This window comes from Parus major, chromosome 8 (assembly GCF_001522545.3).
Source record: "Parus major isolate Abel chromosome 8, Parus_major1.1, whole genome shotgun sequence".
In the NCBI taxonomy this organism is placed as follows: domain Eukaryota; kingdom Metazoa; phylum Chordata; class Aves; order Passeriformes; family Paridae; genus Parus; species Parus major.
This window is the reverse complement of record NC_031777.1, coordinates 21,098,671-21,124,983: the sequence shown is the minus strand read 5'-3', so window position 1 is coordinate 21,124,983 and position 26,313 is coordinate 21,098,671. Positions and strand designations below refer to the sequence as shown.

The 26,313-nt window shown below is 52.5% G+C and overlaps 2 protein-coding genes across 5 annotated transcripts in view; both read right to left on the bottom strand.

Moving 5' to 3' along the window:
- DMAP1 (DNA methyltransferase 1 associated protein 1) overlaps positions 1-11,124 on the bottom strand; it is a 31,567-nt gene extending 20,443 nt beyond the window's left edge. The window contains exons 1-7 of the mRNA XM_015636134.3: positions 11,041-11,124; positions 10,513-10,668; positions 7,813-7,904; positions 7,221-7,416; positions 2,783-2,941; positions 1,493-1,660; positions 59-244 (exon numbers count right to left, since the gene is read on the bottom strand). Coding sequence (XP_015491620.1) covers positions 59-244; positions 1,493-1,660; positions 2,783-2,941; positions 7,221-7,416; positions 7,813-7,904; positions 10,513-10,614 — 903 coding nt within the window. The 5' untranslated portion in view covers positions 10,615-10,668; positions 11,041-11,124. The remainder of the gene's footprint in view (positions 1-58; positions 245-1,492; positions 1,661-2,782; positions 2,942-7,220; positions 7,417-7,812; positions 7,905-10,512; positions 10,669-11,040) is intronic.
- Positions 11,125-14,695: 3,571 nt separating this feature from the next.
- LOC107208475 (Krueppel-like factor 2) lies at positions 14,696-24,278 on the bottom strand. 4 transcript variants are annotated; one of them, XR_004498482.1, is made up of 6 exons: positions 24,051-24,278; positions 19,993-22,674; positions 18,760-19,735; positions 17,718-17,939; positions 16,175-16,474; positions 14,696-15,133 (listed from the first exon to the last, which is right to left on the bottom strand). XR_004498482.1 is itself a non-coding variant. In XM_033516386.1 (5 exons), the coding sequence occupies exons 2-4, from the start codon at positions 20,083-20,085 to the stop codon at positions 17,764-17,766; spliced, it is 1,245 nt and encodes a 414-aa protein (XP_033372277.1). In that variant the 5' UTR covers positions 20,086-22,674; positions 24,051-24,278; the 3' UTR covers positions 14,696-15,133; positions 17,718-17,763. The 4 variants fall into 4 exon arrangements, 3 of the variants coding, with proteins under 3 accessions (XP_033372277.1, XP_033372275.1, XP_015492407.1); XM_033516386.1 differs by lacking the exon at positions 16,175-16,474; XM_033516384.1 differs by lacking the exons at positions 14,696-15,133; positions 16,175-16,474 and having other exon boundaries at positions 16,576-17,939; positions 24,051-24,277.
- Between the last annotated feature and the right edge of the window lie 2,035 nt (positions 24,279-26,313).

Genomic DNA, 26,313 nt, shown 5'->3' with positions numbered 1-26,313 from the left:
TGTTACCCAGCCAGAGCATAAACAGGGTAAGGGGAAAAAAAGAGAGAGAAATGTTTACAGGCTTCTCTGTCTCCTTCTTCTGTGGCAGCTTCTTCTTGGGAGCCTTGCGCTCCGCACGCCTCTGCTCAGTGGTGGTGTCAGCAGCTGTGATGAGCTTCTGCAGGTCTTGGGTTCTCTTTTCTCTCTCTTTCTTCCTGGTTTCAATTTTGCGGAGCTCCTGGATGAGGTATTCTTCTTCTGCCACCTGCAGACCAGAGCACGTCAGAGCAGTCACAAAGCAGAGGAGGCCTGGCAAGGCAAGGGGGCCATCTACCGATAACAGCTCTGTCCTGGGCCAGCCCAAGAATGATTTTATGCTCCTGCCTAACTTCCTGGATTTGTAAAGCATGTTTCACTCCATAACCTTACCCTGCACCCATGGCGATGCCACTCTACAATCTGGCAGGTACTGCATCACAACATTTATGATGCACCGTTCAACAATCCATAAATTACTAATCCCATCTTCCAGAGACCAAAAGCACAGAAAGAAGGGTTAAAAAGCCCAAATATGCTGTAGTTATAAATAAAGTGTTGTGAAAAGCTGGCTCTCCTCCCCAGACATAGCATGTAGAACCCAGAGCAGCTATGCCTAGTACTGACACCTGTCAATGGGGGGAAGAAGCAGAGTAAGTCACATATGAACTTGTCCTTGGAGGGAACAAACTGAAAATGATGCTCTCCCTCAGCCTATGGAGAACTCACTTTCTCAATCTCTAAACTGTAAGACCATTACACAGTTTCAACACAGGGAAGAACTAAGCATGCAGACTTAGTCTTTGATGTTTTCTGGAAAGTTTTTTACTCTCAAATAAATAATTCTCCACAAGACTCTGGTACTCATAAGGACACTGAGAATTTGCTTCTATCAGAGGACTCTACACTCTCTACAACTTTCTGAAAGATGGTTGTAGTCAGGTGGGGGTTGGTCTCTTTCACCAGGCAGCGACTGACAGAACGAGAGGACACAGTCTCAAGCTCTGCCAAGGGAAATATAGGCTGAACATTAGGAAAAAGCTTTTCATGGAAAGAATAATAAAGTACTGGAATGGTCTGCCCAGGGAGGTGATGGAGTGACCACCCCTTGATGTGTTTAAAAAAAGACTGGATGTGGAACTCGGTGCCATAGTCTAATTTTGGTGTTAGGATATGGGTTGGACTCTATGATCTCGGAGGTCTCTTCCAACCTAGTCATTCTGTTGAATTATGTTGACTAATACGGTCAGTGTCACTTACAACATGGGAGTTACCAGAGACCATGTAGGCCTTTTCTCCTGGATAGTCAGATTTCTCAATTATTGTCTTTTTAAACTCCTTAAAGGGACCCAACAACAGTTGTACTTTTTTCTTCTCCAGCCCTTCTTTACCTTTCCCACACTCTGGCCTGCATCATACACCTACTGATTCAACTTATCAATCTTCTGGAGAAGTGGTGTGCTCTTCCCCACGTTACCTGCTCTGGTGTCCTATTGTAAAGCCTTTCCAGCTGCTCCTTCCTTCGTCTCTCATGGCCAGCATCAAAGACTGGGATTTTCAGGTCTGTGCCTGGAGCTGCACGAATGTTTGCCAGCTTGGCACAAATGTGGTAATACCGTTCCTTCAGGTCCTCCACTGACCTTTTCTGTGGAAGACATCATAGGAGGACAACATTATGGAAGAACTAAGCCAAACCTTGTGTAGTAGCCACCTAAGGACCACTGGCTGAAGGATGTCACATACAGTACAAGACAATGCCTGGGAGGTGAGCAGGGACCCTTGCAGGTGCTGGAGGAATGACAGGGAAGGAGTTTCTCAGTGAGCTGCATGAATTAACTGTCACATTTTAAAAACACCCACCAAAAGATCCAACAGTACTGAGGGTTTAGAGCCAACACAGCAGTGAAGCATCCTGAGCAGTGAAGATAAAAGGATGCAAGGAGAGTTGAGAGGAGAAAGCCTGTGTGCAGGAAACTGCAACTAATGTGCAGGTCTCCAAACTGCTCCAGACAATGGTCATTCAACACGCAGCCAAAAAGGTATCAGCTGCATCAGTTCACTACCCATGATTTCATGAAGTCTGAGCTGTGTTCCATTAACCCAAGCACAAAAGACATTTGGGCTGCTCAGCTGGGCATACTCTTGTTATGTTACTTTGCTACATGCTCTTCATGTGAGAATTTCAGAGGACAACAGAAACAGTATTTGGAGCTGTTCTGTAGATGTCACATCATTTCCGATGTCACCAGGAGGCATGGAACCAGTATAGGAGATCAGCAACCACGACACCAGGGTTGCAATTTCAGGCCACTGATGGTCCCTGTTTCACAGCAGAGGTGATAGAAACCTGCACCATGTCAGACCACAAGTCAGAAGCAGCACCAGGGAGAAGTCCCAGCCCCCAGGGTTCATTGGCAGACCCTTCTCCAAGGGCCTAGACTGAAATCTACACCACCTAGCCTGCTCCAATAAAATCCCCAGCTGCCTTATCTTCAAGGAACAATGAGCTGTTCTCCTGGCAGGTGCAAACCTTCTAACTTTCTAATAAAACACAACAGAGAATGAGAACAAGTCACAGTGGATTTAATTACACACGTAGCAAGCAGCAATGCCTTGTGTTGGAAATTCAATATTCCTTGCCGCCAATAATTCATTATTTTCCCCTAATTAAGTTGATATAACGGGTAATTTTGTCTTTCAAGTGCAGAAAACCCTGGACATGCCATAGCAGCAGGCTGCTAGCAGCAACTTGGCCCCCAGGACTCACCTTGAACTGCTGGTGATCGTAGCGGTCGTGAATGACCACAAAGCGCAGATCAAAGCGCCGAGCCAGGTCAAAGAGATGGTCTGTCTCAGCTTTGGTCCACGCATCGTCGTGGAGATACATCTGGTACTCCTGCTCTGAGTAGACAGGAACCTGCACTGTCTGTGGAGAGAAAACCATGGCAGCTCTCCTGCAGCAGTGCCCTCCTCACTGCCAAGATACCTGAGCCAAGAGCATGAGCACAGCAATGACAGGAGGGGACTGCCAGGACCCTGAGCAATGAGTCTTGATAGGAAACATGATGAGCAGGCAGAGGACTTGATATGGAGCAATGTGTGGTCCCAAGACCATTTTGTGACATTCAGGGAAGCCTACCAGGAACTACTGCCTAGGAGGCTGAAATCTATTTCAGATGGCTGACACAGGCAGAGGTCAGCAACCCACATCCTGACCATGGGTTTCAAAATTTCAGGCTAACATGACAGTGAAGCCAAGGTTCAGCCAGCCTCCCTGCATTCCTTCCATACAGCAAAACCAATACCTCGGCACAAAGTACTCTGACAGTTGACTCTTTACTTATACAGGAAGAACAGGAAAGGCAAGGAACAGTAATCCCCAGCCTTTAGCACACCTGCTTTGATACTCAGACTACTTCTTTCATGTTTGGTGCAGACAGTATCAATGAAGATCTGAAAGACTGTGTACTGTACAACTGAAAGCCATAAACTTTGTCCCTCCCTTCCCCATAGACCTTTTCCCCAGCAGAATAACAGAGCCAAATGACAGTCCAACTCTCACAGTGTCCCAAGTGCCTAAAAGACCAAGCCCACACCACAGTTTCCAGCCTGGAACTGCTCTGCAAGGGCTCTATCCAGAACACAAGTGTCACATGAGTACTAAAGAAATAGCAAAAATACTTAGTATATTAGGGGAAATCCTAGCATGTGGTAAAGCGAAAGTGTAAATAAACCTGTGCTTTCCTCCCTTATTCCCCCTCAGTCCCTTCCTCCTGCAGCAAAACTTTGCTCAGCCCGAGGAGGTCCTGCCTTCAGAAGAAAACTCTGCATGCAAGCAGCAGATGTGCTTCAATACCTCTGTGGTTTTGTGTCCTGTCACTAGGAAAGTCATACTCATGAACTCCATACAGCTTGGAGGAGCATTTCTGAGTCTCCAAATAACAGCTTCTTTAAGTCTACTGCCCTTCCTTTATCACTTAGACACAGAAATTCAAAGGTCAAGCAGACCTCTTGGGGATACACTGAACCTCAACCTTCAAGTACCCCTTCCACCAGGAGCAAAGCCATTTTACCAGACACTGTAAGGATGTCCCATGCACATCATGAAACAAAATAATTTCAAGAAGACATGCACACATGAGAAGAGCCAGCAGGACCCTCTGCAGTGGATGGAAGGGAAGGTGGCAGATGCCTCATCAGACAAGAGAATGCAACAAGAGCAAAGACACTTCCAAAACACTGCCCCATTCATGGCTGCTCAGGTGAGAACCACTGAGAAATCAGAAGCTAGGAACAGCTTGGGCCAACCACAGGCTGACTATACATTCAAATACAACATAACCATGAAAAGGCAAATATAACCCCCAGAGAGGGATTTGCAGCAGAAACTGGCAGTGTTTCAACAGCACAACAAGAATACTGGTAGGAATATCAACTACAACACTACTGATCCCTGGTCAGGAAAGATGCACTGAAATGGAAACAAGTACAGAAAAGAGCATGAGTAATAGGGAGGTGAGTTAGTCTTCCCACAGCAGACTGGAAGAGAATGCAGCCTAGCAAAGGAAATCTGAAAGACAATCTGACTGCAGGCTTCAAGTATGCTAGATGAAATGAAAGGTATACTCATGGGAAGAAAAGAACAACTGAAATAAGAACAAAGAAATTGACTTGCTAAGAAATGCCAATTTAACATGGAAAATTTACCCTGAAAATGAAATTGAGCAAAGACAGTCTAGAAGAGCTTCCCAAGGAAGCACAGGGGCAGGAAAAGCCAAGTGCTTTTCAGAAGGAACTTGATCAGTTTTGAAAGGGACTGGATTGTGGCAGGACCTGAAAGAGCCAAGAGGAGGATTCAATGGCCCAGAAAACCCATCATTCCAACATTGCACATTATAAACTCACAAAATTATGAGTATTAAATTAGCTGAAACTGCTCAGGATCCTGGAGCCATGAGACAGCTCTGTGGAAACATCAGCACAATGCCTCATAGAGGTGAAAATACAAACCAAACAGTAAAAATTAGGAGAGAAAGAGTAAAACAGCCCACATAAATCCACCATGCTCTCGTAAGTGGAACACTCACTCCTAGTCCACCCTTTTCAGAAGAAAGGATATTTGAGAACAAAGGAGTGCACAGGAGGTCATGTCACATTACAGAAAACAACATACACAGCAAGGACAATTTACTACATCATGTAACACAAGATCTCAGAGGGATTAAACCTCAAGGCAGCAGTTTGAAATGATCACAAGAAAGCACCTTTGCACACCACAAAAAATTAACCTGAAGAACCCATTAGGATGGGTTACTCAGGAAGCAGCTTTCTGCCCTGAATGTACCTAGCAAGAATTATTAAACACAAATTTCAAATTAGGAAACCCTTAAGCCAAAAACCACCAGAAGGTAGGAAAATATGTATTTGCCCCATTCTCATACTCTTTTGCTAAGCTTTTACTGATGGTAGCCAAAAAAACCAGTACTGGCTGAGAGAGAGCTTTGCAAAGCCGCTTTTATGCTCCTGTTTCACACCCTGAAACAAGCAAAACCATGCTTTTTGCTGTAATGCTTTCTTGCATTACACCATGTTCAGTGTGCATGGTGAAACCCAAGTTCACATTTTGGATCTCACAACAAAGAGGACAGAATTGTATTGGAGACCAGAAGCACAGAGAAAAGGGAAAGCAACCGAGCAGTGACCCAGGAGCTTAGTTAAAGAACTTGAGTGAAGAACTGGACAGACTACACAGAAAAACAGGCTCATGCCAAGGGGACAGAAAGATTCAGGCAGAGGTATCAAGTATGTGAGAAGAAACCCACGAAAGAGTCTGGAGAAGTAAATTTCCTCTGATAAAGTAAGTATCTTCAAAACTCTTGATCAGTGCCTTCAATTTTCTTAACTACAGCACCACAAGGATAACAACTTGCTCCTGATATTATGTAATTGTGCATTTGCAGATCGCAGAGGTCTGTACCACTAATCTAAAGGTTACAGCCTTGCTGAAGGCTCTTCTGTCTGTCAGTTCACAGTACCTGATAAAGTTAAGGAAAGGAGAATCATATAATTAAAACACCCATATGTGATGTGTGGCCCCCTCTGATAAACTCAGTTGAACTCAGCCAAAACCAGTTCCAGCAGTAGAGTCTTAGAGACAATTAGCCTCACAAAGTTTCACTCAGACAGCTAGGTAGGTGCCTCGACTAAGTGAGTCATACTTCAGACTTCCACCCCAGACATCAGAGAAGAGATACCACAGGAGGCTCTTACCAATGTCCCAGCTAGAGGAAAAGCATCAGTCAGAGCTTGAGCCTTCTAACATATGAGGTCAACCAACCACTTAACTCTGCAGGAAGCCAAGCTTTGTTAGAGCTGATGCTCTGTGGGTTATAAACTTAAAATATTGTATACGGTTACACACAAGCAGAGCTTTTGTGGAATCATGTTAGCACATGGTTTTCTCAGTCTTTCAGATTTGCATCATGAAGGGAGTTAAATTACATTATGGAAGCACCCTAACTCTGCTCCTTCCTAACTTTGGAGGTCCTGACTTTGAAGTATAAATCTTGATGTAGTTTTCTTTGTGCATACACATGAAAGGCCCAGCCACTCAAAGCAGATACATCTGGGACAAAAGACAGCAGGAGATTACAACAACACATTGTGACAATTTAATGTAAGACGCAAAGAACAGGGGACTGCACCACACTGATACCATGAGAGCAATTTCAGAGGGAACGCAAAGTAATTCAGCATCTGCGCTGGAATCTGGCCAAGAGGTTGCAAGCCACCTTTTTGGCCACGAAGCTCAAGCGATTTTTTCATACTGAGCAAAATAACAAGACTTATGACTTTTATGTCTCACTCAGAATAGAATACCTTTTACTATCCTGAGCCTGTAATCAGAGGGAGGATGTTGGTCAGGAACAGAGGGAGATATCACGAGTCCTCCTCACCAAATCCATGACTGCAAACCTGAAACCCCAGGGTCTCTAGCAAGGTCTGACCGCATACAAAGCCCACTTCACCTAAATGATTTGGAGACATCAGTCCATGGTCACATGCCTCAAAATGCAATTACCAAATCTAACTCAGCCCTCACTTGTTGAAAGAAACAACTTCCTCTCTGGACAGCCAAGAAACTGACTGAAGGGTATTTTCCAACTGCTATTTATATGCTTTTGATTGAAAGTGCTCCCACTTACTTTATTGAATCTGGCAAAAGGGTAATCCTTCCCTTCCTCTGCTGCTCTCCTCCAGTGGTAGAACATTGCTCCATCTTTCCTCGCTGGGTTGGTGAAAGGCATCCACTTCCAAGGCCGGACTTTCTTGGAGCCCAGTTTTGCTTTGACTGTTCGATAACCCTGAGTTGTATCACTTGGCAGCAGCGGAGGTGCATCCCTGTGGTGGACAGAAGTGCTGGTGATGAGAAGCAAGGAACAGCCCAAGACAAACCAAAGAGATTTTGGGCTCAGAACTCTTTTTGCAGATATAAAAGCAGGTGCTATTCCCAGTTGAGATTAAGAAAGCATTAGCTACAAAGGGTAAGAACACTGGTTTGTTTGTATTAGACTATTTTGCCTTCATCCAATTAATTTCCTATATTAAGCAAACTCCTCAAATTTAGAAGAGAGAAAACAGACACTGTCCATGACTAAGAAAAGGGCACAAGCATGGGCCGAGCACAAAGGAGAATCAATCTGGGAAGCGAGACTGCTCCTGGTTTCAAGAGGATTCTGCCCTGCCACCCAAGCCCAGGCCAACCAACAACCTGCACAGATGACCATGTGCTCTTACTTTTTGTCAGAATAGAGGAGTGCATAAACTTCTCGGTGCATTCCTTCTGGCCTCTTAAACGTCAATGTCTCTGAAGATTTCTTGGATTTTTTCTGAAACAAAAGAATTGCACTTTAGATTCAGAAGTAGAAATTCCTGAGGGAACTGTAAAACTGTATAACCTGGTGCCCTGAGATGGTTTTTACTTTTATCTGGTTTTAGACACCTTGAATTTCTCCAGGAAAGTGCCTATTCCTGGTGGAAGACACTGACAGACAAAACATACCCCCTTTCAGTGATAGGGCTCACCAGTACCCACATTTGCTCTTGCTGATAACACTCTTAAATTCCAAGCTGAACATCTGGCTGTAGATTGCAGGGACTGGTGCACTAAGTCTTTTCTTACTAGGCAAGCACTGTCCTCCCTCAGAGGTATTAAAGCATTTAATTGATTCTCTACCTTTTTGAGAAGATAGTAGGAAATGTCTTCACAGTTTTTTATAGTTTTTGTCACTTTGTTCTGCAGCAGCTACAGTTTTTACCATCTGTGATTACACCCTTGCAGCAACCTCTTGGCAAAACCCCCAGTATCACCTATCAAAGTTCTCCAGTCCCAGCTCTGCTCTCCCATTTACACAGCAAACAATTTTTTGACAGTTTCTTCATAAGAGGAATTTGGTGTGCACAACTCAGCCTGGCCCCTAGGCCCTTGAAAGAACTGATGGTCTCTAAGACACACTCCAACTCATAACCAATCCAAGTTTATCAGTAATCAAGTCATCAGTTTTGGATTCAGGGAAGTACAGTAACAGCCACATTAAAAAGTTACACTTTATTTAAGAGGGAAAAGTTTACTGAGCATTTGGTCTAACTGTACCATCTTTATAACTACTACCCCAGTCACTACTATTACATACTTGCTTACCATATCACTACCAAATTTTAAATCAGAATATTTTTCAATAATAAAACTAACACTGCATCATAAATTGCGTTAAATCCATACAGTCACCTTTATCAAGTAAATTCAAGATTCCACTGAAAAAATAAAACCCTGTCATCTTGGACTACAGCTGCTTTCCATAAAACTTCATGACAGACATGCATTATATCAGCACCTTTTCATCCCTAATCAATCACCTTTCTCCTAGTATGTCTGTCACTTTGCCCAGGAGCAAACTAAGGCAAACTAAGGCAGTTACCCAGAGGTCAACACATAACCTGTATGAACACAGGCTTCTGGAATTCCCCCAAAGTTCCCAGATTTATTAAAAGTTAATATCAGCAGGCCAGAGATCAGCTCAGCCCGCTTTTAAGGAGCTGAGAACAAATTACTTGGTCATGCTGATTTAAATGTTTTTATGCCTAGTAATTTTTATTTTAATATTCTCAGTCACTAATGGACTGGAAAGTACTTCATGGTTCTCTTGTGATTTCAAGACAGCAATCTGTTTCTCTTCTAATTGAGAACAGATCTATTTCCTGAGCGAGTGCTGCACTGTTATTAGCAACTCTGCACTCTCCATGTGATAACAGCTTACACCTTTGGTTTGGCTTAGTTTCTGTACTTCGTAGAAATTCAGAATGTTTCCTTCAAGTGGCCTCCTGCACCCCTCCCAAAACTTTTCACTGCACCTTTCCTTCGTCTCTCTTCCCATTACAGTAACTTGAGGAGGAAACCATCTTGGTCCCTGCTCCAAAGAGACAGCCAGCAACCAGTACTTCTTTGGCTCTCTGCTGCCTAACACACAAACACATTTATGTCAAAGAACTCTCAACTCCAAAAGCCCAGTGGCAACACTGCAGGCTGAATCCAGCCAACAGGCTGCTCACCAGAGACTGTTCACCAAGACAGCTGATAACTGGGAATTTTAACATTTCAGCCTTTAAATGACTGAAACTCACTGGTTTTCCATTACACCAATTATACTGTGTGCCCTAGCCCTAGCAAGGCAGTGAAACCACAGTGCTTCTCCTCAGAGACAAATGTTTCAGTGGAGGCAAACAGTGACAGCCAGGACGTGCTTTTAGGGATGGGGTGGTTTTGTACATTTAGTGTCATTCTGATTTTTTCCCCAAATAGACAGGCTTAACTTCAAATCAGACCATCTCTGTATCAGAGAGCTTCCTGGGCTCATTTCAAAGCACCTCCACCTCTCATAACTACTCCTAAGCTGACCTTCCCAGCACCTTACAAAACATAGGACACCCACGATCTTGCCCAAATTTAAAATACAGAAGACAACAAGATGTTGTAGCACATTACCACACAGAATGCAGCACATCATGTAACACATCTTTAACAGACCTTACTAACTTGCCATATTCCCACAGGCAATGCATCCCCAGTTGTCCCAAGCCCCAGCCACACACCTTCCCCACACAGGCTGGAAGGCTTCTATCATTCAGTCAAGTCAGACAGTATTTTCTTTCTTCTAAAACATGACTGTGTTATATTATTTCCATTTGCTTTGGGGCTAGATACTTCACAAAATGAGAATTTTAGAGAGAGCTGAGAATGTTCTGGGGCCTGGCCCAGCTCAGCAGGACACCGCTTACACAGCTCCAGTTTAAATCCCACAAAGGATGCCATGGCACAGGTAACTAAGAAGGTACACGCTTTATTCCACCTTTTCTTCCAATATTCACCCCAAACACCACATGCAAGGTCAGTGAGTGCCTAGAAATCACGCAGCAGCCCCTCAGGGCACTGTAGTTCACCTTATCCGAGTTGATGATGTCCTTTTTGTTGATGGTGCCGGTGTTCTCTGACTCCACGCCTCCCAGCTCCAGGATGTCCCGTACATCTGCCCCCGTCGCCATGTCTCCGCCTGCCCTCTGGCCTTCTCTGCGCCGTCCTGTCCGTCCCCTCCAGCTCTGGGAGGGCGGGAAACCGGGGGTCGGGGGTTAACGGCCGCGGGGGGATCCCGGACTCATACAAACACGCGTAGGTGCGTGTGTATACACATACGCACACGAATATCTGCACACACACACGCATATACATGCACACGCACACTCACACACTTATATCTACATAGACACACACCCCCCTCGGCCGCCTCCCATCCCCCCGCCAGGCCCAACAACGGGGCCTTGCACCCGGCGGGTCCCGGGGGTTCCGCACGCCGCGCCCGCAGCCCGCAGCCCCGCGGGGGAATCCCGGGAGGCCCGCGGGATGGAGTGCGGGACGCGGCGCTCCCCGCGCGGCCGCGGTCGCCCCGCTCCGAGCGGGACCCGCGCACCCACCGGCGCCGGCTCCGCGGCCACCGGGACGTGCGGCGCATACGGCGGCCCGGGCAGCGCCGCTTCCGCTCCCGCCAAGAGGCGCCCGGAAGTGCCCGGAGCGCTTTGGGGGACGCACCAAGCCGGTGTGAGGGCGAAGGAGAGCGGGTTCGAGTCCCGCTCCTGGCGGGTCGTGGCTGCCCGACCCGAGGCCACCGGCGCCTCTTTCCCCGGGTCACCGGCCAGGCCCAGCCGGGTCCCGGCACCCCCCGTCCCGCTCAGGGCGCACAGCCCGCTGCAGACGCAGCTCGTCCCCGCGCCAGGAGGTGGCAGCACCGCCGCGCTCGACCGGCGCCTCCGAGCCCGGCCCGCGGGGCGGGGAGAGGGCCCCGCCAGTCCGCTCGTCGCGCTCACCGTGCCCCCCCCCAGCATTGCCGCGACCCCGTGCCTTCGGGGACTCTGGCATGGGTCGCTGTTCTCCCTGGGACTGACCCTAGTTTCCCGCAGAACTCATTTTCCCGGCTCCTTTCCCGAGGTGCTCGCTGGCACCTGTGCCCTGTCCCGTTCTCCTCAGCAGCCGTGCCAGGGGCCAGCCCGCTGCCAGCCACACCGCGTGGCACACCCGGGCCGCTCGGCCTGGCTTCGTGTGCCACAGCGTGTGCTCCTCGCCCTCATGCTCTGTGCTCCAGAGCACTCACATGGGGCAGCCAGGAGTGAAAGTTTTATTAATAAGACTGTCCTGTTTCCTCTTCCCCGTGGGAAGAGATGGGGGAACAAGGAAAGGGGTGAAACAGGGGTGTGGGGCCAGGAGGGACTTGGAGAAATCCCCTCCCTGGCAGATCGAGGCAGGGCAAGGCTGCCTGGCAAAGGTTTGCCTGAAGGAGATGGTTTCTGCACAGGGCACAGAGATGCACTGGGACCTGTGGCCACCTGGGATAGCCCAGAAGAGGGGGTGCCTCTGAGGGGAATCTCCCGTGCAGCCCTGGGATGAGCTGAACCCCACTTGCTCTTGCATGGAATCCCTCAGCACCAGCCAGGCTCTGCTGTAGTTACCACCATCCCCATCCTGCTGGTGAACCCTTCTCACGAGGACTGGCACATCACCTTTGTGTCATGGCCTAACCGATGGCAGTGTGCCACAATGGGAACTGGTGACACCCCCAGAGTACCATCTGTTGTCCCCAGAAATCATTTAATCCCTTTTCTACCCCTTTCCACACCACCAGGGATGGCTTTTAGCATTTTAGCCCTTCCAGAAAAAGAGAGCTGATCCTAAGGTTTTGCCTGTCCTGCCTATTTGCTTTCAGCACTGCCTCATCTACCCAAGTCCTCTCCCATCAGTGTGTGTGGACATTGCTAATAATTTCTAGAAGACTTCCTTGTTCTCTTGCCACAACAGGCCTGGAAGTGGGGTCCACACTCCCCCAAGGTAGGCTTGCAGAGGGAGACAACTTTTCCCAACTTTTGCAGTTTCTGCCTGCCTGGCAAGCCTGGCACTATGGCTCCATGGAGAGCTTTGTAATACCAAAAAAGGGGGCCCCTCTTTTTGCCACTCACGGCGGGTTGTTTGCAGTCCATTCATCCTGTTAAGCAGTACTTAAAGAAAACAAAAACCCGTTCCAAAAATAAAACCCGGGGACAGATGGGCCATTCAGTGCGTTTTTTGATTATATCTCCCACTTGCCTGCCTGACTTGCTCAAACCCTCTCCCAATAGGACTCAATCTCTGCCCCAGCGCGGGGTGGCCATTTCCTCTTCAACAGTCTGCAGCACGTTTTGAGCTCATCTCCCCAGGACAGAGGCTTTTTGATCTCGTTAATGATGGAGATCATGGGCAGCCGAAGAGTGCTGTTTCGCAGTTTCACATCCTGCCTCTCCCACAGCTCTGTGAGCCTCGGGAGCTGTGTCCCACCAGGAGCTGTATGGACCCGCAGGTGAAACACATTAGCTGGGTGCTTTTGCTGATGGGCTCATCAGCAGAGCAATTAGCACTACTTCAAGGGAGCTTGGAGTTATTGTTTCTGGTCACTGCATCCCAAAGCTTGCAAAAGGGAAAGGCTGGAAACGTGAGTCACGTACATGGTCCCTCACTGAGAGTCCTGTACTGGGACTGCCCAGATCTGACCACCAGGGTCCTGACTCGCCAGCGCACAGGGAGAACCGAGGGAATTCAGGGAGTCAGGGAAAGTCAGCAGTGATGAGGAATCCAGTGCTTCTGTGCCCTGGAACTCTGGCATCACTGTCCTGTCATTGCAACACCTTCACCCACCTCCAGCTGTCCTGGATACATCAGGGATGTCCAAGGTACCAAAGCCTGGGCGATCTGCCACCAAGTAGCTGCGGGAAAGATGTGTCCCCAGATTTAGCCCTGGCAGGAAGGCCCCCTCCAGGCCAGCTCCTCACCCACCTCAGAATGCTGGGGAAGGGTGCACTTCATGCCCTTTACCCATCCCCTGGCTGACAAGCATGACCAAAGGTGGCCCCAGGCCAGAGGTGTGCGTGCATTCGGACCAGGGCTCAGGGTGTGTGTGTCTCCCAGCCTGGCACCAGCGGGGGAGGACAAGTGCAAACACTGTGGCCAGTGGGGCAGGAGAAGGTTATCTGGGGCCCAGCAGTGGAAAAACTCTCGGTGTGTGACTAAGGCACAACAGTGCCAGGTGTGGGTCCAGGCAGGGCAAGTGAGCCGGGAGTTATCGCTTCCCCATGGGTTCAGGTGCCTGAAGCCAAATGTTTCCTAAGGGTGCGGTGACAGCCACAGCCCCGTTATCGTGGTACCTGGCCCACCCCAAGCAGCATGGACACAGGGACCAGTTGCTGGACCTTTCCCCCACCCTGGCAGGGATGTGGCACTTCCCACTGCTCTTCCAATGGGAGCTTCAGCAGGGACACCTTGGTCCTGGGGAGCCGAGTTCTGACCTCATGGTGAGGAACGGTCTGCGTCAGCCTGTCCAAGCACTCCCAAACTCTCTCCCCATCCTGGAGCACCCAGGCTGCATCCTACCTACAGCACTCTTGTCCCCTCCTGAGCTCCATGCTGTCCCCATGGACCACAGCATCCCCAAAGTCAAGCCCTGGCCAAGGAACCCTCAGATCTGCAACACTCCTTCTCCCTATGGATCAAGAATCCCAGACCAGCTGTGGGACCTGCTGGCTGTAGAATGGGGGATCCCCATGAGCTGGGTCATCCCCAGACAGCAGAAACCCATTCAAACCTCTCTTTCACCCCTCTCCAGCTTTGACGACCCCAGGGCCCCACTTCAACTGGCAAGTGACTGTATGGTGCCAGGCCATACTGTGGCCATGACTCACACTTCTGGGAGGTGTTTCTCCATACCTTGCTCCTTCCTTTACCCGCTTTCCTCTTCATTGGACCAGGTCAGCTGTACCCCAAAACCATGGGGCTTAAGAATTACAGAGGGTTCAGGGACCTCTGCACAGTTCAAAGGGTCCTTTTTGACAGGAAGTAACCAAGGTGGAAAAGGAAGGGAGGGAGACATGACTTAGCTCAGGTTCTCCAGCTGACTGCAGGTACCCATACCACAGGGATTGCACCCCAGCTGTGCCTCCCTAAGTGCTGCCCAAGGTGTTTTCTTGCTGCCCTTATCACTTTGCAGGGCAGGTTTTGCTGGGGACAGGACTGACCTCCCTTGTCCAAAGGAGAGTGTGTCTTGGCCCAGGCAATTGGAAGAGGGTGTTTTTTATTAACAACAAATTAACTGTAATTGTCTTTTCCACTACAGCCACTCCTCCCCAGCCATGAGGTGATTCCCAGCCATGCTGGTCCATTTGACTGTCATGCCCCATTGTGTGCCTGAAGGAGTGTCTTGCCCCAGGCACAGGGGATCAAACCTGGAGCAGCTCTGTTTGGAGGAGCCAAAGCAGCCTCCCCTGCTCTCGCCTCTCCGTGTAAGGTAGCAGCAGCAGAGCCGGACCTCACTCCTGCCCTGGCACAGCAATGATGAAAAGCGAGAAAGAACTGGTTTGAGCTCTGATCTCAGAGCTGAACCTCAAAACAGCTGTGAACTGTCACTCCAGCTCCCAGGATGCTTAGGGAGGACAGGACAGCAGAGCCAGCCTTTCCAGTGGGACAGGATGGTTGGAGAAATTCATCGTTCCCCTGGAAATAAAAATAATAATCATAATAAAAACACAAAGCCAGAGATTACTTATACGCACACAAACACGCAGGCACGCACTCTCCCCATCTGGCTTTGCCAGCCTGACTCATCGCTAATTCAAACAGCCCACACCTTTCCCTCTCCCTCCATGTGACATTTTGAACAAGTCTCCACGGAAGAGGCAGAAGTTTTGCCCCAGCTATCCCCTGGCAGTGTAGCCCTGTCCTTGGGTTCTGGTGGTCCCAGGAACAAGACATCCCCTGTACCTCATCACAGGCCACGTGTCCCAACAGTCACCCTTGCACAGGCACCTCTCAGAAAGTGGGGCAGGGCAAGCAGAGGGTGGAGGCAGCAGTGGAAAGGACAAGTGATTGAGCCTGATGGATCTGACACCTGTGGATGCAGCCCCATGGTCCTGATCTCAGGCCTACAGGCAGAACACAATGTCCCAAACTGCTGCCACCCTGCGTGGAATCACCCACGCTTTTGTACCTACTCAAGGACAGACCACAAGGCTGGGTGCTGGTCCCAGATCAAAGAGCCCAACACCAAAGTATTAGCCACTCCACAGGGGAACATCGGACCTGTTTTGCCATTCCCATCTGAGCAGGAAGGAGTAGGATCAGCCCAGCTACATCCCACTTCCACTTGCAGGGCAAGCAGCCCTAGGGCACCTCCAGCCCTGGCCAGCCGCTGGGGGTTGCAGTGGTGAGCAGAGGAGGAGGGAGCTGCTGCTACCACCACCCTGGGCCACGGCATCATACAGCCTGTGTGCTCCCTGCACTGCCAGCATGGTGTCAGGTCTGGACAAGTTCCTGCCTTCAGAGGGATTCGTGCATCACAGGTAATCAGCTGTGGGAGGGAGGGAGGGAGGGATGGAGCCAGACCTGCTTGCTGAGCTTGGGACCTGCCAGCATGCTTGTGCTGAGTCACCACCTATTAACGCAGGGAAACCTCAGCACCTGAACCCCGCCAAGCTGCCAGGCCATCCCCAGGAGGACAGCAGAGACAGCACCCAGGACCAGGCAGCTGACACCAACCTCCCTCCTGGTTGTGACCACAAGGCTGGTACTGTGGAGCTCCCACTGTGAGGCACAGCGGGACGGGACTACTCAGGAAGAATTCAGGACCAGCAAGACTCTCAGTTGAGTTTCGGCTGCCATTCCCTTTGGAGATGACTCACCGCAGGACCAGTCACACCATCCCAGTGCTGCAATTGCCCCATCTGAAGATTAGGGAAACTGAGGCACAGGGAAGTGGGGTGACTCAAGAGCTGTTGCACAGGAGATGCTACTCAGATGCCGAGGCTTGGGCGTTCCCCATCGATCCTCCGCAGCTAACTTAAGCAGAAATGAACATCGATGTAAATATTTACTGACAAACAAGCTCAGCCTCACCCTCTCCTCTTAGAAGAAACCTTTAAAGTAAACTCTCCTGGCTCTTTCATGTTTACATCTTGTTTATTTATTATACAGCAGATCACAATATTTCAACAGTTTGCATATAAAGAAAAGTAACATTTCAGAGTGCAAGAGACCTAACGTGCCCAAGCAGAGAAATGTTAATTAACAATATACACAGATGGGAACAGTGCACTTCCCAAAGCTGAGACTCATCTGTGTTCCCAGCTGGAAGAAAAAAATATATTAAAAAAACAGAAACATTATATATTACTGCTTTGTTTAATTTACAACTTGCTTTGCAGAAGCTGCACATAAAAAGACTCATTTTCCTTTGAGCTTTCTTTTTGTCCCCCCCTCCTACAAAAGTTTCAAGTATAGCAGAGACCTGGGTATTCATAGCTGGACTCACTGTCCTTTACATACTAAATTTTAAAAAGCAGCATGGGGAAGGCAGCTGCAGCAGTACCTGGTGTCATCCTGAGGGGAAGAACAAGACAAAATAAAGCAGACAAGAGCCAGGAGAGACATTTTAGGCTCTTGAGTGGAAAACTGGGAATGGTCAGGACTGGACTGACCAGTGGGGTCCCAGGCTGGTGACAGGAGCATCCCTGCCCTCTGTGCAAGGTGATGCTGTGCTGCCAACACCTGCAAACTTTTATAGCATGAGCCAGTCAAATCCCACCCTCACCCATCCACTCTGAGCTTTGGGTCAGGAGATTTGTTCTGATGATCACAACTGAGACAACCAGCACCCATTTCCCAGCACCACAACCAACGTGCCCAACTGGCATGACTCTCTAGCCAAAAAACAGCCAGTCAGCCAGCACAGCCCCTAGAGCCAGGGGAGTGCCAGAATCTGGGAAAAGAAGGTTAAGTTGAGGCCAAATACAAGCCAGGAGTTCTGGGGACAGATCCCTTATGCACCAGCCCCCCCACTCACCAGGTACCTGGCTGGGGGGAACCCTCCAGGTCATGGGGAGCTGAGTGGTGATGCCTGGGCAGGTGTTTCTTGCAGTTTTTCTCCCCATATACATCCCCAAAGCAGCCCTTTGCCACCACTTGGCTGGGCCAGCTCTCACAGGGGTAGGAGGAGAAAACTACTTATCAACTATAAGCAGAGAGGGCTGGGTGGCCAAAGCTGCAACCCCCCCATTGCCATCCCTGGCCCAACACTATTTACACCGTGAGGTGGCTCCGGGGACATCGAGTCCGGCTGCAGCCACTGCTCACATGTGCCGCTTCATGTGGAGAGCAAGGTGGTCTGAGCGGGAGAAAGCCCGCTCGCAGAGGTGGCACTGGAACGGCCGGTGCCCTGTGTGCTTGCGGTAGTGGCGGGTCAGCTCATCGGAGCGGGCAAATTTCCAGCCACATCCTTCCCAGGTGCAGTGGTAGGGCTTCTCGCCTGCAGAGGAGAGGGGGTGTCAGTGGGCTTGTAGGTTCCCACCCTCCCTACGCCTTCAGCTCTGTGGTATCCTACCCAGCACCCCGTTTTCAAGGGCGCTCCCTGATGCCTACCCTTAGGAGATGGGAGCCCCACTGCACCCCTCTGCCTGCCCAACTTTCCCCTTCTGTCCCCCATTTTTCTGCCCTTCTCCATGTGCAAAGGTCTGTTCTCTTGGCATACCTGCCCCATTACAGGTCTCCTCCTATGCGCCCTTGCTTTACTTTAAACTGCGGGTGGTCCCCTGGTCATCTCTGCTGTGGGGTGCCACCATGTGCCCTATCCCAGCTCGGCCAGAGGGTCTCACCATACAGCCCCCCAGTCTATCTCCTTATTCTGCTTGTCCCTAGCCCAAGTGGAGGGCTTCTCTATGTTCCCAAGTTCTACCACCTCAGGCACCCCCGGGCCCCAAAGCCAGCAAGTAGAGGCACCACAAGAGTGGTCTCGCTACATGCCTCGGTCCCTATGTGTCCCTGCCCAACCCCACCACGGGGGTCCTTCTAAGCACATCGGGGGCCATCCCCATTTCCCCCTGCCCTCCACGCAGGACGCCTCCACACAGTCCCATGCCGACTGTGGGCTATCTCTGGGTGCCCTCACACAGCCCCACCACGGGGACACACCGCATGGGTCTTCTCCAAACGACACGCCCCCCCCCTCCTCCCCCCGGTGTCACCGACACCCCTTCCCACCCCGGAACCACGCTCGCAGCTCTCACCACGTGCTGCGGTGCCCCCACCCGAGACCCTCTGCGCGTGTCCCCGCCCCGGCGCGCCCTTACCCGTGTGGGTCCGCATGTGCGCCTTGAGGTGCGAGCTCTTGGTGTAGGTCTTGCCGCAGCCCGGGTATTCACAGTTGTGCGTGGCCGTTCGCTTGCGCGCCCACGAGCGCCGGCCGCGTTTGGGCTTGCAGTCCTCGGGGGGAGCCCCGGCCGGGAAGTACTCCAGCACCGGGGAGTTGGGCGGCGTGACCAGCAACCCGGGCAGCCCCGCCGGGCCCGGCCCTGGCCCCGGCCCTTTCAGGGGCTCCCTGAAAACACTGAAATGTCCATGAAACTGCGGCGGCGGCTGGGGGGTGAAGTGGGGCGCATAGCGGTGCGGGGCCACGGCGTAGTGGGGCGGCAGGTCGCCCAAGAGGTGGGGATCGGCGCCAGGCAGCGGCTCCTCAGGGGGCCCCAAGCGGCCGTGGGGGAATCCCGGGTAGGGCAGCGGCGGCACCGGTCCCGGGCCGGGACCTGGCGCCACGCGTGGCTTGTGCTCGCCGCCGCCCGGTCCCAGGTACTCGGCAGCGGACATCCCCAACATGCAGGCGCGCTCCTCCGGCTGCTCCTTCTTGATGCGGGGCACGAAGGACTGCGCGGGGTCCAGGGGCAGTGGGCGGGCGAGGGCCGAGTGGAGAGGCGGGTGGTGATGGGGGTGAGGGTGGTGGTGGGGGCCGCCGGGAACCCGCAACTCCGTGTACTCCCTCCGCTGCAGGTCGTAGTGGCCGGGCAGGTCCGGGGTGAGCAGCTCAGCCACGTAGCTGTGGCCCTGGCCCTCGGGGTAAGGCGCCGGGAACTTGCCCGGAGTGGAGTACGAGCCGTCGCTGTCGTAGGTCGTGCCACAGCTCTCGGGGGTCTCGGGCAGGGGGTAGTTGGGGCCGGTCGGCCCCTGCCCGCCACTGCTGGTGTGCGCCAGGATGAAGTCCAAGTCCACGAACTTGCCCAGGTCGTCTTCCTCCCGCTTGACGGCAGCGGGGCCATCCTGCTGTAGCATCCTCTACGGAAAAATGAAGCGTCAGGATCGGCGGGGAAACGTTTGCGGCGGCACCCGCCACCCCAACACCGCGGCCCGCGCCTCCCCCCAACCCGTCCGACGGGTCGGCAGCGCTCCGGCTGCGCTGCGCCGCCCCCGGGGCGCCCTCCCACGGCGGGAAAGGCGACCCGCCCCCCACTCCCCAGCCGGGCTGAGCTCCAGCCCGGAACGCTCTGTCCCGTACCCCCCTTGCCACCCTCTCCCCGATGCCAGGTGCTTACGTGGAGCATGTCGGCGGGCCGCTCCTCTAGCGGCATCAAGTTGGCGAAAGTAGAGATAGAGGGCAAGGCGCTCTCGTCCACGGCCACCGCCATGGCGAGCCGGGCCGAGGCAGCGGGGCCGGGGCGGGCTGGGGGAGCGCGGTGCGCGGAGCCCGGCACCGCTCCGCTCCCCGAGGCAGCAGCGCTGCTCTGCGCCGCCCCGCGCCCCTAAGCTGTTAACAGCATGGCTGCGCCCCGATTGGTCCGGCTCTCATTGATATTCACCGCTGCCGCTTGCCATTGGCTGTGCTGCAGCCAGAGCCACGCCCCCTTGTGGCGGGGCTGTCCCGGCGGGCGGGGGTCGGCGGTTGCCGCTGTCCCGACCGCGCTCGGAGCCCGCGCGGGACGGGAGAGGACGGGGCAGAGCGGCGGGGTCTGCGCACCCTGATTTGCCCTGCTCTGCGAGAGTGTCCCACGGGCGAGGAGAGACAAGGGTGCTGTTGTGGATCGCGGAGGCCAGAACCCTGCCCGCGACGTGAACGGGGCAGCGGCGCCCTTAACGCACTACGAGCGGGGAGGGAGGCTGTAGGCGGCAGAGCCGGAGCTCCCCGGCACGGTGTCCCGAGGGGGGTAGGGGCAATGGCTGTGTCACACGCACCCGTGTCTGGAGGCAGAGGGTGCCGGAGAGGTCTGGCGTAGGACTACAGGTAAAAGCATTCCAGCCGGTGTGCCGGGCACTAGTCTCGCCACGGGGGCCATCGAGCGCGTCAGCGAGCGAAGGTGCAGTCCCAAAAAGGGGTGCTTGTGCCACAGTAGAAGCTAAACCAGACAGCAGAGCCCCGGTTCCCCCACACCCCCACGCCATTCGTTTCATGTAAGCGCACCCTGGAAGCCGCGTCCTCCCGCGCCGCTGCTGTCGGTGAGGCAATCAGCAGCACAGAGCGTACGAGCTCGCATCTGCCTGCGTGCAGGGTGCGTGTGCGAGCCGAGATAACTGCTCGTCGACCCTGTCGGGGGCTGGCACCCTGCCGGCATCTCCTCATCTTGCCCGACAGCCCCCACACAGCACGTTTGTCTGCCCTTCCTAGGGACCAGTGCTGTGGCTGAGTCTCCGACCACCCTGGCACAAGGGGACATGAGCCGGCTGTCCCACCCTGAGCAGCCCCTGGGACAGTGCTGTCCTCCTGAGAGCTTCCCATGGCAGGGGACGCAAGGACAGCAGGTTGTTCCACCTTGCAGGAGACATTTAAGTCCCTCAGCCCTTTCTGGCTAGCTGGATGGCAGCACAGAGACCCAGGGCACTGGGCAGGCCTCCCCGGGGGCTCTCTGCCTCCCTGTCCGGCTCACATCGAGATCTTCTCCGTCTGGCCCCCATCCAGCCAGTACTAGGAATGGCCCTGCTACTGTTGCGCTCCTCAAGAAGCAATGGCCCTTATCTCTTGGAGCCTGTCTCCCTGCTCTCTGGAGCTGTCCATCTCCAGATACCTTTCTAAGAACTGAGGCTGCTGCCTGCTCTATTCAGAAGCAAGGAGTCAATTTAAAAAAAAACAAATATAAACACCAAAGGTGAGGTGTGCACACACACCACACGCACATGCCGCTTCTGAATCCAAAGCTACTCTACCAGTTGCTCTCATCACCACGCTTTAATTATAAGGGTGGAGCATTGCAATAAATTATTTCAGTAATCCAGTGGAACAACAACAATCCAGATCTTCCCCCTTTTACCAAGAATCCCTGCCCTGGTTTCCAGAGCACATGTTGGGCTGCTGCCTGGGCCCTATCTGCTTGTCTGCCAGCGAGGCAGCAGGTTTATTAATGGCACCTATTGGGTCAAAACACATAGGCTCCAAAGGCCTTCCTCGGAAAAAGTCACCTCCAAAGTGGCAAAGAAGCATGTGGGCATTACTTGAAATTACTTTTAGTTTGCCTCCCCAGAGTAGTTTATTCAAGTCACCAGTTAATCCCATTACTTGTTTCTTGGCCAAATAATAATTAATAGCAAGGCAAGTTCCTGCCCCAAAGTTTTACAGATAAGTGAGAGAAGCTGCCATTGGAGACAAACACTAATTTCTCTTGGTATTCCCCTTTCCCAGGCAGTTTTGGCATCTGCACCTGTGCTGACTTATTTTGAGAGGCATTGCCAACAGATCGGTTTAATTTTTACAGCCAATATTTCTTGCAAATGTGGGATATTCCCCAGGAAACTCTTTTACTGATGCTCTGGTGGGAGGGCCGGCGCAGCGGGGAGCGGCAGCATGCCAGGCACCACAGCAACACAAGCACTGCCAGTGCTGACTGTGCAGGGAGCCAGGAGTGCGTCACGGGCAGGGTTTTCCTGTTGTGAACCATGGGGTGGGCACGGGGGGGTCCCTGCCACTGTCTTGTCAGTGCCTCGGCCACAGAAGCCCCCTCTGAGGTGAGTGGGAGGCAAGCAGAAGCAGACAGTTCATGCACAGCCCACTGTTGACAGAAGCCCATTTAGGAAATGTGGGTTATCTCCCAAGCCACTACAGCAGACTGTAAAGTCACTGGCACCCCAAGAGATCAAACAGCAGCCAGGCAAGAGAGCAAACAGAAGGTGGGAAGGGCCACCCACCCAGGTGATGGCTAAAGAGGAAAGGGCTAATGGTTATCCTTGCTTTTGGCACATCTGGCAGCAGAGGAGTGTGGCTTGCCCAGCATGGTGTGTCAGAGGTGGCCCTGTCAAAACAAGAGCATTGTCAGCCCCGCCAACACTTCCACAGTGTTATGGCACCCTCCCCAATGGTACACAGCACATGTAGGGTGGGCAGGGGGACAATGCCCTGTGGCACTACCAGAGGTGGAATTGGTGCCCAGGTTGCTCAGTAGGGCTCCCAGGAGACTCAGAGGGGTCCCCTACCCCACAAAACATTGAGGACTGAAAAACACCTGCACTGCATCCCTTTCTGTGCTGTCACTTGGAGCTGGGAGACTAGAATGAACCCAAAGACCCTCTTTCAGAGCATCTCCAGTGTCCCCTCTCCAACACCACCTACAGCATCACAGCCCGGAGAGCTTCTGCTTCAGCGGGAGGTAAAGCCCAAGTTCCAACAGCTCCAGAGAGGACCCCATGAGAGGTGCCAGGGAGATCCACTGCAGAACAACCTAAACAGCTGTGACACTCCAGGGTTATATCCCTGAGAGCAGAGAATTAATCTAGCTGGGTTTTACTCTCTGTTGTCCCCTCTGCATGGTACTGGCCTGCCTAGAGAAGGGTCCAGGAGCCTCCAGACCTGCCTGTACTCCCAAAGCCCCCTTCCCCTCCTGAAAAGAAAAGAGGAACTGAAAATGAAATTAAAGCATAATTCAATCCGGAGCGGGTCCAGAGTAAAGTCATCTGCTCTTATCGTGTGCTGGCAGGCTCTTCCCGCTCCGCAACAAACACAATGTTATCAGGGCACAGAGGGCAGATTCGTTTGCACCGGCCGAGCAAGCTGCTGTGTCCGCCCTGCCTGCCCGGGGGTCTGGGGAGCACCGGGATGCGCGGCCGAGGACCGGGGCTGCCAGGGGCTCGGGGAGGCAGGCAGCACCCCAGCAGCACTGACAGGGAGCTCAGTCCCAAAACAGGGTGCTTTGGGTGGAGGCCATATCCAGCCTCCTGCACAGCTCTCTGGCCAGAGGAGACAGGTCGGGTTGCTCCCAGTGAATGTCAGCACAGAGTAAAAGCTACAGAGGGACAGGGTCCACGAGTGATGTCTTTGCCTGTGGGAATATACATGGCCTCATCTTCCATGGGTACTGCCCAGCTGCTTGGCCAGGAGGCTGCCAAGCTGGCAGATCTTGGCATCCCACCCCCTGGTGAAGCAGTCCAGCAGCACCCCCAGACCCCGCACACACTCCCAGCCCCACTGCATCGCCTGGACCGCATCCTGCTTTGATCTCTGCCTGCTGCCTCGCTGTGCCCTGGTGGCTGCGGGGCCAGCGCAGGCCTCTCTGTCCTTCTTTATATACCCCTGTTATTTTTAACTCTGCCTACGCAAATCCCGAATCCGGAATGAGCAGCGGCCGGGGGCCAAGGGGAAATGGACATGGTGCAAATTTCCTGCCCTTTTTACCTCTCTTCCTCTATAACATACAGCAACGTTTTTCCTCCACTTCTTAACTTTCACTGGTACAGGAAAGCTGAAAGCTCCAGGGTCTGCACAGAGCCACAAGGTCCAGCAATGGAGGGGGTATCCCACGCGGGAGGGACATCGCACTCAGCGTGGTGCCAGGAGACATCCCTACCAGCAGCTCACACCACACCACAGGCTCCATCAGCAGCGCGATGCGCTGGAGGCATCCGGACAGCCCTCATGTGCAAACACGTGTGCTCACGTGCCAGCCCAGGGGCCCATCCTTCCCCCTGTCCTGGCGAGAGCTCCGGCCCCAGCCACAGCAGCTGGGACTGGACCACAGCCATGGGAGCCGTTCCCTTTTGCCACACACTAAAATGCTGGACAAGACCTGTGACACCCCAGCAGCTCCAGGAGTAACAGGAGGAATTGCTGTTTTCTGGTTCCTTGTAAGCAACGAGGAGGAGGAACACAGGATATTCTTCCCAACATCTTTGGCTTAGTCTTTAAAAAAAAAGCCACACCACAGAGTACCACAGCGAGTTGCACAGGGAGTCTTGCAGAGGATGTCATGGTATGGCTGCAGTGCCCAGGGAATGTGCATGTTAGAATCCTTCTCTCACGTGCTGGAGATTAATAGCTCTACATCGTGTAAAAGCAATTTGTCTTGTTACAAAAGTTCCAAATTACCCAGGTAAACATCTCTGCCACTCTTTTCTGAGCAGTGTCCATCCCTCCTCCCAGCTATACTCTAAGGTATTCAGTGTCCAACGAACCTGGATTCTCAGTGAGTGGGGAAAACCTCCCTTGCCATGCACAGAGGCAGGAGAAGTGTGGATGCCAAGGCCAGTGCTGGTCAGACCTGATCCGCTCATCTGATACACAATTTCCCAGCCTGGAGAAAGCCTGGCTAGCCCTGGAACCTGGACACTGGTGTGGCTGAAGTGTCCAGGCATTGCTGGGCCAGTGGGAGAGCAATTTTCCAATGGGAGCTGTGGGATGGGGTTGAGTGAACGGTCTGCACCATGAGTCACTGGCACCCATGGGGAATCAGCTCAGTGTGAGGCAGTGGGGGACAGCCCAGGTGACAGCAGAACAAGCAGGGAGCTGGAGAACTCTGTGTAGAAACTGTTTTCCAGGTAATTTGATTCTGTTATTCCTCCCGTGCAGCTATCTGCCCAGAGCCAGTGTAAATCACACACCATAGTGCATTGCATGGAAAACTCATCCTGCCACCTTCCCATGCCCCTGGGACACTGCACCAAGGCCACCACAATGGCACAGGATGCTGGAATCAATCACAGTCAGCCACATGTGGCTGCTGCAGTGGTTTTACAGAAGCAGCCCGCAGAAGTGTATCCTCCCACCCTCAACACTTGTTGGGTGTCTGGCAGGATCAGTGGCCAGCCTCTGTCAGGAGCAAACCCCTCTGCACTGGCATTACATAGGGTGCTTCATTCTGCTCCAGGAAGTGGCATTTAATTACCCAGCCTCCTGGTAGTAAATAGGTTTCCAACACATTACAAAAGGCTGTATTACATTTTTTTTTATCCCCAGCCTTGCTCATGCTCTGCGCCGGTGAGCTCATCCCCTGGGAATACCGTCTCCAAAATAGATTCACTCCCTTGTTGGAAATAATCAAATGGGAATCCAAGCTGCTGAGCCCAAGCCCAATTCCTCCTTTTGTTCTGGGGCTCTGGCAGTGAAGGGGTTCCGAGCAGGGTGACAGGAACTCGCCTTCTCTTTAATTGACCTCTGATGATGAAACAATCAACCAAAGGATTTAGAAATGTGCATCCAGTGAGATCATCAGGAAAACTTCTCCATGAAGGGGCCTGGGGAAAGGAAGGTGCAGTAATCCACCTGCCCCAGCTGCCTCGGCAGGCCTCACTGCGTGGCACAACGTGGCACAGCACGGCATGGTGTGTCACAGCCATGCAGCGCCTCTTGGGCTACCTTGCTGTGGCTTTGTGCCAGAAGCTGCCTCACTAGGTCCAGCATGGGGAAAAGAGTACAGCTAGACCTGTCCCAGTGAGGACATCTCCTCCCATGGGACACCTATTCTCCTTGTTTCCAGCCCCAGCCCATGCTATTGAACACCCATTTATCCCAAGCCAGCACCAAGCAGTAGTGCTGCCTGTCTCCACTCCCAGACTCACTGCAAGTGCTGCCATCCTGATGGGCATTTAGGACAAGATTCCATGATGTTGTGAGGGAAAAACCCTCCTAGCCCCACAAGCACTGCCTCCCTGGGGATTTCCAT

Bases quoted from the DNA above. Each gene is read 5' to 3' on its own strand.
- LOC107208475 (XM_033516386.1), bottom strand. From the start codon at position 20,085: ATGGCGGTGGCCGTGGACGAGAGCGCCTTGCCCTCTATCTCTACTTTC. The intron at 19,736-19,992 runs GTAAGCACCTGG...ATTTTTCCGTAG, and splicing joins GGCCCGCCGACATGCTCCAC to AGGATGCTACAGCAGGATGG. The intron at 17,940-18,759 runs GTAAGGGCGCGC...TCTCCTCTGCAG, and splicing joins GCACATGCGGACCCACACGG to GCGAGAAGCCCTACCACTGC.